This window comes from Centroberyx gerrardi, chromosome 9 (assembly GCF_048128805.1).
Source record: "Centroberyx gerrardi isolate f3 chromosome 9, fCenGer3.hap1.cur.20231027, whole genome shotgun sequence".
In the NCBI taxonomy this organism is placed as follows: domain Eukaryota; kingdom Metazoa; phylum Chordata; class Actinopteri; order Beryciformes; family Berycidae; genus Centroberyx; species Centroberyx gerrardi.
Window position 1 is genome coordinate 24,077,711 of NC_136005.1, and position 10,950 is coordinate 24,088,660.

The window sequence follows — 10,950 nt, forward strand, 5'->3', positions numbered from 1 at the left end:
AAGGTTACCTACTGCAGCTTTAAGTGGACATGTTAGGGGACAATAAAATTCTATCTTATCTTAATTAGCCAGCAAGTTGCTGTATATATACCATGGTAAAATTACTGTAGAATTAACTACAGTAGCATACTGTATAATGAATTACAGTATTATTAAAAGTACTGTCGAACTATCCAGTTACTTTTTACACACCGTATAATGAATTACAGTACTGCTACTGTCCGTACATATCACTGTATTTATTACAGCAAAATTCTGTTATCTGTGGGTGTAAAATGAGAAAAATGACAATGCTGTTACTGCAAAAAAAGGTGAAGATTTATTGAAAAAAAGGGCTTATTTAACAAATGTAGTATTCATGTAACACACATAGTGGTTATTTAAATATGACATCAGGCAAGAGCCTTCATAGAACATAAAATGCAAACTCTACTTTACAGATATTTTACTTCAATCAAGATTCCAACAATTTATACACATAACAGTCCCACCAGGATTTCTCTGAGTTTTTTTGTGATTATTGCGGCCAAAAATGCTTGATTTTGCAGCGGCTTTTCTCAAAAATTGCGATACAATTTGCAGGGTTTTATGTGCTCTTTTTGCGGTAAAATTGTGGGAATTGGGAAAAATTGCAAGCAAAGGAAATTTTTTTTTCCCTCTCTCTCTCTCTCACACACACACACAGCCTCCCCCTATTCTCTCCCACTCTCCGTTTAAGCTATTAACTCTTCCAAGAACTTGAATCTTGCCCTCACCTCGATTCGTGCAGCACTCGTTTTGTTTTGTTTTGCACGGTCTATGGCAGTAATTTTTGTTGGCAGGTGAGTTTTGTTCATCTTCCACCTGAATGCACGCTGCGATGACGTTACCACAACACAAAATGCGACAATTGGTCCAAATCACAAGTGGTCTGTCGATTTGGCCATGTCATGCGGAAAAGTTGCGTCAATTTTGCAAAACTGCAAGCTCTCGCAAATATTGTGGCGATTTCTTGAATTTGCGTTAATTATTGCAATCGCAATTTCCTGGAGGGACTGACATAACCTTTAATTGTTATTATTCAACATTTTGTGTCAAACTTATACATTTATTGTTCTCCACAAAAAAGACCCAATATCCATATAGCAATTACAAAATGTCAAACATCTGACTTGGCCAAGGAGGTTGCTTGGCTAGTCAGGGAAATGAAAGACATGCAAGGAAATGCATCATCGACTGCAAGTCTCATTACGTTACAAAAGTTTTGCTGATTCTAAAAGGAAAAATTGCAATGTGAACGTTTTTGTGAAAATGTACAGATAATTAGCAGATGCTTTCTTTATTATTTTTGGTTTATCAGTTTTGTTCACAACAAATAACTTATTTTCACTACATCATCGGAGCAGTGCTGGGGGGGGGGGGCATTATGTACATTTATCCACATTCAATCAACACCAACCAGGTGGAGGAGAGGATGAGGGAGGTCATTTGCCGAGCCTCAGCCTCTGGTAAGAAGTGTCTCAGGAGGACCACACTGGAGCACTTCTATGTGGCTGAAACAGGGAGGGAATCCCCATTGTCCCTCCACAGATCCATGTCCTTCGCAAAGCTCTTCATCAGCTCTCCCATCCTCTGTGGATCCCTGATGTTTCTAGGGTAAGTAAACTCATCGAATCCCTGGTGGGACCTGCCAGGGAGGAAGGCAAACAAGCCATCCTTCCCATACTCTGACACAAACTGTGCCACGTCTGCTTGAATGCGCTTGTGTGCAGATCCAGAGGAAAACTGCGGGGACACAGAGTTACCGACGCCAGCGACTGCAAATATGCGGTCCAGATCTTTTCCGAATGCACCCGACGTCTCAGCACAGCGCTGTATCTGCCTGTCAGTGTACATCCCTCGGGAGCGGTGGGCCATCTCTGAAAATGCAAAATACTTTGTTACGCAGGTCAATAACTCAACATTAAAAGGCTTCGATTTCAAATTCCTCAAAACCTGCCAGAATTAAAGAATAAATCTGAATAACTTCACATATAATCGAAATATGTATGCGTGTGTGTGTGTATATGTTTGTAAAATATATTATGTATTCTGCATGCGTTTAGAATACTTTTTTAAAAATGTGTATTGATTACACAAAAAATAATGAAGCCTATGCCCACACCTTTGACTTCATTATTGAGGATTTCGTTGACCAAATCAAGGGCAATGTTGCCTCCTGCTTGCCCCTGGAGGTTTGCCACCCGGTTCCATTTCAGGTCCTGCTGAATTCTTTCAGGGTAAAAACCCTCGATTCCTAATATGCAGTAAAGTTGTGTTACTATAGCATTAGATAAATGGTAATAAATAATACAAAAGATGAAAGTAACATGCTTTACCTGCTAGCATTCTAAAGGCAATCGTGAAATAGTTTGGATGCTTTCTGTCCCAGAACTGGATCATGTTCAGTTTCCAGAATTCTGTCATGGCCTCTCCATCACCCTCCTGAACTGCATCTCTCCGTGCCAGGTGCTGCAAACCCTCCCAGATCATTGCTTTGGAGTAGTTTTGGACATGGTCCTCATGTTCCGCTCCATGCAAGCAACTCTCTGAGCAGTACCATGTGGCTGTGAAACATACATGCAAACACATAATATAATTCACGGTTCTTGAATCCTACCGGACTCTCGGATCTGTTCCTGGATTCTTTCTGCACTGGCATATTAATAGTACAACTGTTTAATCTACGACTACAGTGATGAACATGCTATTCTTACCTTGTGCGGCCCTGGACTGTTCCTCAGGGCTTAAGCACTGTATGTGGTACCACTGACGGCGCCTGCAGTCATCTTGGAGGGAGCACTGGACCATCTCTAAACCTTTCTTTTCATGACAGAAACAGTAAATGTAGCTGTCATCGAGCTCACACTCCTCGCTGCAATACCAGTCATCGCTGGGTGAAGATTCAAGTTGGACACATGACAGGTGGAAATGTTGATTGGTACAAAGGCTGCTGCAACACTGGACCATTTCCTCCTCTTTGTCTATTTCAAGGGGGAAAAAAAACATAGGGGCAACAATATTGATAAGCATAGATTCTTTTATAAAGGCATTTTTTCTGAACATTCCATGTCTATGGATGCTTGGACAAATACATTAGTGGTTTTTATTGAAATATACATATTTGAGGGTATTACTGTATTAAAGGCCCCATGAAATGGCATCTTTACTTCGCATTTCCTATGAAAGAGAAAGGCAATTGTATTTGATGGGAGGGTGATGGGAGGGGTGATGAGCGGTGGGCAAAAATCTTACGGTTTTATTGGTTAGAAATGTACATTTACGCCTACTAGTGCAGCATGAGGTCACCATTAAATATACTGTGTTTTCCATAAAGTAAAAGTAATGGGAGTTCATTTCATGGGGAATTTAATGGCCAGCACAGTAGAGACAGCAAACATGGGTGAAAGGGGGGAGATGACATGCGACATATGTTTTAGACTGGATTTGAATACTGGACATTGCAATGACATGCATGGCATGCACCTTATCTTGGTGAGCGACCAGGACATTCCCCATATAGAAATCCTCACAATAGCAAAAATATTTGTAGTTGGTTGGCAAAAGTGGGCAGTGTGCAAGTATGCATGTGTGGTGTGTGTGTGTGTGTGTTTCTGGGGTGGAGGTGGAGGGGTTCAAGTTGAAGTGTTCAAAAGTCTTATGGCCTGGCGATAGAAGCTGTCCCTGAACCTGCTGGTTCGGGTCCGGATGCTTCTGTACCGTTTGCCAGACGGTGGCTATTCAACCAGTTTGTGGCTGGGGTGGCTGTGGTGGCTGTGATCCTTAATAATGTTCAGGGCCTTCTTCCTACACCTCCGGGTGTAGAGGTCCTGCACAGCTGGAAGCTCAGTCCTGGTGATGTGCTGCGCTGTTTTTACCACCCTCTGTAGAGCCTTATGGCATAGCTACACCGGTTGCATTTCTGTTCCGTCCGTTTGGGTTGCAAGGGTCGGATCAGATACGCAGCCATTAACTTCAATGCAACCTGCTGCACTGGCTGCACGTTGATGGATCTGCTGACGGAGCCGGACCGGAGCCGCAACTCTGGAGATACGCAAGACTTCTATTTTTGACGGACTATGCATCTGTTCCGTATTTTAGCCATATAAATGTATATAAATGCCAATGTTTTGCTTATTGTGGTTATTTATCACTATGTCAGTTAACAAAATAGAGAATACATGAACCAGTGTCGCTTAAATATATGTTGGAGATGAGGTTATCTACAGAAAGCTGCTGAGAAGCTTCTATTTGGCGACAGTACGCCTACACTCTCAAAAGAAGCGACATAAGTACTCCTGTATGGTACATTAATGTTCCTCATGGTACAACTTGAGTTGTTTATGGAACAATAAGCAAAACTAGATAACTGTGTTCACTTACCCATAGATGAAATCCTAGTTACGCGCAACAGAACGGACAGACCGTGGAGGGAACAATAACTGAGCTGGTGTAGCAGCTTAAACTGCCGAGCTGCAACTGGGCCGCAATAAGTCCGGATACGCAAACGGAACGCGTGCTGTGTAGTTCTGGGGTTACGCTCCAGGGCGGTACAACTGTCATACCAGGCGGTGATGCAACCAGTCAGGATACTCTCGATGGTGCATCTGTAGAAGTTACAGCGTATCCTGCCGTATCCATGCCGAACCTCCTCAGCCTGCGTAGGAAGAAGAGCCGCTGCCTTGCTGTTTTGATGACGACACCGGTGTGCCGGGTCCAGGACAGGTCCTCGCTGATGTTCACTCCGAGGAACCTGAAACTGCTGACTCTCTCCACTGCATGTGGATAGGGGTGTGTCCTCTTCCCAGCTGCTTCCTGTAGTCCACTATCAGCTCCTTAGTCTTGCTGACGTTGAGGTGGAGGTTGTTTTCTTGACACCATGCTGTCAGGGCTCCCACCTCATCTCTGAAGGCTGTCTCGTCGTTATCAGAGATCAGGCCTATGATGGTGGTGTCATCAGCAAACATGACTATGGTGTTGGAGCTGTGTGTGGCCACGCAATCATGCATGAACAGGGAGTACAGAAGAGGGCTGAGCACACAGCCTCGAGGGGCTCCAGTGCCGAGAGTCAGAGTGGAGGAGGTGGTGGTGCCCATCCGCACCACCTGGCGTCTGCCAGTCAGGAAGTCCAGGATCCAGCTGCAGTGTGGAGTTGAGACCTAGATCTCTGACCTTTGTGACCAGTGTAGAGGGCACAATGGTGTTGAATGCTGAACTGAAGTCGATGAACAGCAGTCTCACGTATGTGCTCCTCTGGTCCAGGTGGGAGAGGGCAGTGTGGAGGGTGAGGGCAATGGTGTCATCTGTTGATATGTTTGGCCTGTAGGCAAACTGCAGTGGGTCCAGTGTGTCGGGCAGGGATGAGGTGATGGAGGCTTTGACTAGCCGCTCGAAGCACTTCATGATGATCGGTGTAAGTGCTACAGGGCGGCAGTCGTTTAGGCACTTACACCATGGTGGTGGTGGTGGTGCGCGTGGCATATCACCAAAAGATAAAAGATGTGATATGCCACACTTGTCACAGGGCAAGGCCATGTCCACACTAATCCAGATACATTTGAAAACAGCGTTTTTGTGTCCAGGCCGTGTTCTAAAAGTTTCCCGTCCATACTGATACGCAAAAAAAGATAGGAAAACGGTCCAAATGTCCAAATCACGATAAAAGATGGACAAAAGCAAGCAAGACTTCTTTGTCTGGACAGGCGACGAAGTTGAGCTGCTTTTAAAAGTAACAAACGACTACAAGACCGCCAAAGCCATGGAGAATATAGACCGTTTGACTACTGCCTGACTCCCCGTCCACACTACAATACAAAGTAAAGATGCACTTCCATTTACCCGGATTAGTGTGGACAAGGCCCAAGGAACAACTGTGTAACTTTTTACGTGGATTGGCCAAAAGGAGGTGTGGCCTATCACCAAAAGGTGCGTAACTTCTGAACAAATTCAAGTATCACTACTAAATTTTATTTATGCCTCTGGGTGAAGCCTTGCGGGGTGTTGTCAGACATGGTGGTCTGTTCTCCACTGAGCACAGTTTCTAGTTTCTAATTGTTTTCATTTTCTATTTTTGCTTCGAAGAACCATAAGGTGTAATAACATACTGTAGGCTCAGATTACATATCTCCAAAATAAATACCCTACTTGTGCAATCCAAACCTCAGTGTATGTTTAGATCATAGTGTGTTGTGTTTTTCTTACTGAACAACTATGAATCGGAGAAATCTCAATGACTCTACCTTCTTCACAGGAACACAACGGATATTTTGCACCATCTGTGGCAGTGGAAGCCGCCGCAGCAGCAGCAGCAGCAGCAGCAGCAGCAGCAGCAGCAGTCTTTATGTCCTGTGCATCAGGGGCCAGCCAGGCCCAGTCCACCACCTTCTGTGAAAGAGCAGTCAACCACACCATTTGTGCCTCGGGGTCTTCAGGGTAGTCTGCAGGAGTCTGCTCTACACTTGTGATGTTGCACAGGTTGGCAGCAAGCAGGGTAACATATGCTGCTGTTGCAAACTGTGGAATGGTAATGGGTTAAAATTAAGATGTTTTTAATGAAAAATGTAGAATCTCTAAATGGCAATGAATGAACATTAATTGAATTTGTGTTTCATACCTCAAAGAAGTCCCAAGTGTGCTGAATGTTTTCCTTTACGCCTTTCCGTATGAATTTGTGTTTAAAGTATGCCTGTATTTGAGACAGTGTCCCTCGAGCAGACTCACTCTTCTGAGTGAACAGGAGGTTCATACTGTCCTGAAAGTAATAAAATATTACATAATTCACAAACAAAAGAAAATATCACAAATATCAATACCAGTTTGAATTCATCCAAGCAAATGAAAAAAATAAAATGTCCTAAAATGCAAAAATGTAAACTCCAAACATCATATACCTGCAGAAGTACTACATCCTTATCAAACTCCTGTGGGGCTTCTATGAGCCCCTCAAGCCTTGCAGCAGTAGTACTTTCATTGCGCCGTGAATGGCGAACAGGAGTCATTCGCTCAAGGCTGAGGCCATCGCCACAGCACAGGATTTCATATGGTCTGTCGTCGACTGTCGGCACATATGAATGGAGACCATCCATGATCTCCAAAACTCCAACCATGGTACTGGGGTTTGCAGTCACTACACCAAGACGGATCTGAACAATTGAAAGAACCAGTGAAACATAAAATGAACTCCTTTTATATCCAGTGACCAAATGTCACATGGAGTCACATGGCATTGTGTTATTACAACACGTGTACTTACTATGGTGCTTTTCGCTTTCATCTCATTTGTGTACATATGAGGGATGTGTCTCTCAACCTTTTTCTTGGGTCCCTTAAGTACAGATAAGTTGTCTGCCAGAATTCTCATTACCATTACGACCATACGGTTCCGCAACGAGGTGTAAGCCTGAGTGATGATCAAAAAGGAATAGCTAAGTCATAGAAAATCATAGCAGGGTTTAGATATTTCTGATTGAAAGAAAAACAAATATCTAGGTTCTTTCCATTTTGTTATCAGCTATGCAACTACCTGTGGAGATGGGAGGATGCGGAGAGGAGACACGTCAACTGCTTTTTGTGAAGGCCCCCGGAGGTGGCTGAAGTTCACCTTGTTTCTGTGAGCAAACGGTAATGCCCACAGAAGATGCTTGTTGGCATGTTCCTGGCTTCGGCGTTTGGCATGAGGCATCATCTGCAAAGAAGTTGTATGTAGACCCAATTTATCATCTACTTTGAACAAGTGCTTTGTCAAAAGTTAATGTCCCTGTGGTGTTTATAGGCAAGTAGGTACTACCTTGGGAGAGAAGAATTACTCCCTCCTGCACTGTACTTAGACTGAAAGCAATGTCATAAGTTTTGGGATGAGGAACCTCAACATGACCTCTTTATACAGAGACGTTTTTGTTTCGCCTTCAGAAAAAGTGCTGCACAGAAAAAGTGTATTCTTTTCACCATGAATATTTGAAGGAGGATTTTTTATTTCTTAGCAATTTAGTATGAAAGAACAGAAAACTTACAGTACTGTAAACATCTTTCTTACCTGGACATTGTCCCATGCAACAGAATAAGACATTCTCCTCTGGATCGGTCTTCTCTTTGTAGGTGCAGACTGAGCAATAAATAAAGTAGCAGTTGAGGTTATACTGTTATTGTACAAAACGCAGAGAAAAAACTATTGGCATTTGAATATTACCATTTATTCAAATTATTTCTGCAAGTATGTGTTTCTTTAAATACTGTGCATAGTAACTTGTCACAAACCATGAAACAAAACAATTATTAAGGAAATAAAGCTGACATTGTTTTCCCTTACCTCCACCTCTGCTTTCCATTGTTTCACTTCTTTATCCTGATCCAAGAGCATTCTGTCGACTTGACTTTTGACTGATTTCAAACTTACTCCAAGACCGTTCATTGAGGAGAGCAGCTTCTGGGAGCATCCTTGCCTCCACATCTCTATGCCGGTACATGTTTGAACAAAATTCATTTTTGTATGGCATGCTGTGTAGAGGGCAATGGACAATACCACCCCCAGTCTCTTGTCCAATAGGTCCTTGGCCTCTTCCTCTGTCATTTCTCTAGAAATCGGAAAACAAGCCTTGTTTATATAGCAATTTTATTTGTACTGTTAACACCAATTACGTTTAGGTTACATACCTTGTTTGCTCATCCATCACTTGGTGGTCATCTTTTATCTTATGTGGTCCAGGGAAAATAGCCTTCAGGAAAGTGAGAGTGACTGGCGCCTTTTCCTCTCCCCATTCCACAGTTTTTGCCCAGGAGAAGGACTCCAAGACCTCTGGGCCTGGCTTTTTACAGAAAGGTCCATCTTTGTCTGACACAAGTTCTTTCCTCTAAATGAAAAAATACACTGTTAAGTGACACTTTATTCCTTAAATTAAATATAAATCATCTAATGTATATCATAGCAATAATATGAATCACCATCATGTCAATTACATTGTTATTGATATTAATATTATTATTGTTGTTGTTATTGTTGTTATTAGTAGTAGTATTAGTAGTAGTAGTAGTATTTAAGTAATATTTCACCTACTGCTAGTATTACCTCTCTATTGATGACCGCTGAGCATACCCTCAAAAAGGCAGCTTTCCCCTTCTCAGTCCCTATTATCTGTTTGAAGACATGGTCGTAATTACCACGAGCCAAGTACTTTAATGCCTTTGCTAATGGTCTTCTATGACGCCGCTCTCTTTGACTTGGAGGATTACTGGTAGCCAAAGTTACGCCTCCTGGAGGGGGCCGAGCTGCAGTGGCATGTACTGGGTCAATGAAGACTTTCCTTTTAGCAGGAGGAGATCTTGGTGGCTTGGCTGCAGAGGCATGTACTGGGTCAATGGTGACTGTAATTTCAGCAACAGGAGATATTGTTTGAGGAGTATTTATTTCTTTGTCAGGAGAAGAGATGAGCCTATATTTTCTTTTGCAATCAGGCCAAGCGTCTTTATCTGGTGGTACTGTTTTCTTCATTAGAATGGAGATACATTCCCTACAAAGAAATTGTTTTTCTTTTGGGGTGAAGTTCGGGAAAACAAGTCTCGATGTTTCTGGACTGACAATACTCAACACGGCTCTTCTATAATAACCTTTTGTGCATCTCTCAAACTCCTTGTGGCAATTAATGCATCTTCGATTGGTGTCAAGTAGCTCGGGCTCTGCCTCTTCCATCGTTGTGCAACTCTCTGCCTCTTCCATTGTTTTGTAACTGACAAAAAAAAGAAAGATAAGGGTGGAAGTGACTATAGAGACAGTGCATAAAATAGGCCGCGCCCATCGTGGGGGAAATCACTGCACCACTCTCCATTCAGTGTGACTCCATTTAGTGTGACTGAATGCACATCATTGTCATTATTGCCATTATTAAACATGCCTAAAAGCTGTTGTGTGGTGGGCTTCACAGCCAACAAACTTAAAAACCACGAATTACAGTTTTTTGTGCTCCCGAGCAAAACAAGGGAGCCGTTAAGAAGAAAAATGTGGATCCAGGCCGTAAGGAGAGAGGCGCTGACAGTGGTACATGGTAGAAGACGGGGGAAACCTTTGGACATACACTTATAATGTGGCCAGTATTTTGTCACTGGTAAGTAAGTTACCAGTAATTATCTAGTTATATTCTTGTAAGATACCCTGTATGTTAAAATGTGTTTAAAAGCTACCATGCTGTCCTAACATTAGGTTGCTACTAAACTAACATTGAGCCAATTCCTCTCTATAAAACAGATGAGTTGTGTGTTCATGTGTGGGTCTCAGGATATTTTGCTCTGTATTGACTGCCATTCCAGGGTGCAAAAGTAATGAGAAATCTCACTGACTTGTTAGCTAACATAAGATAGTTAATGTAGCAACAATCCACTTTAACAACCAATGTCACGTCAGCGTCACTCAAACTAATAGTCTGAAAAGCATAGCTGTATTTCAGATTTTTAAATATGACGTTAAACTATTCAAGGTCAACTTATTATCTTACCTGGTGATTAAATTAAGTAGTGGTAAATGTCGAAGTATTTCACTTCAGGCCACTGTGTGGGATCATTTATCCAGCTTTATTGGTGTAATGAAAAAGGACATTGATGGAGGCCAATTAAGTTCATTTTTTCAAATGTACATTTCCGAAATAATTCTTTGACATACTTGTCTACTTGAAAACAGGAAAACCCTTGTCAGGCTGTCCATATCTGAAAAGATTTCCTCCCGACCGCCGCTTTTGCCGGTTTGTTAGTGATATTGTTTCCCCCCACGGTGCGCGTGGCTTTCGACATATGATGCGCTCCGCACTGTGTCTATTTGTTTAATCAGGTTAGTTTAGTTTAATGAGCGACGAAACGAACAAGTTGGCAGCAAAGAGCACGTTTGCCAGCTTGCCGCACAGGAAAGAGGCATAGAAGAATGAGTGGCAGTCATTTTTAGACATCCATATG

The 10,950-nt window shown here is 42.6% G+C and overlaps 2 protein-coding genes across 2 annotated transcripts; both read right to left on the minus strand.

Moving 5' to 3' along the window:
* Positions 1–454: 454 nt before the first annotated feature.
* Positions 455–2,863, minus strand: LOC144539769 (uncharacterized). The gene is made up of 4 exons (XM_078285720.1): positions 2,736–2,863; positions 2,358–2,585; positions 2,144–2,275; positions 455–1,898 (listed from the first exon to the last, which is right to left on the minus strand). Exons 1-4 carry the CDS (start codon positions 2,827–2,829, stop codon positions 1,525–1,527), a joined length of 828 nt encoding a protein of 275 aa, XP_078141846.1. The 5' UTR covers positions 2,830–2,863; the 3' UTR covers positions 455–1,524.
* LOC144539823 (uncharacterized) lies at positions 2,832–9,732 on the minus strand. Its single transcript, XM_078285862.1, has 12 exons — positions 9,619–9,732; positions 9,080–9,145; positions 8,668–8,864; positions 8,324–8,588; positions 8,051–8,119; positions 7,541–7,702; positions 7,271–7,417; positions 6,909–7,160; positions 6,632–6,769; positions 6,258–6,531; positions 2,888–3,002; positions 2,832–2,841 (listed from the first exon to the last, which is right to left on the minus strand). The coding sequence occupies exons 3-12, from the start codon at positions 8,682–8,684 to the stop codon at positions 2,832–2,834; spliced, it is 1,449 nt and encodes a 482-aa protein (XP_078141988.1). The 5' UTR covers positions 8,685–8,864; positions 9,080–9,145; positions 9,619–9,732.
* Positions 9,733–10,950: the final 1,218 nt, after the last annotated feature.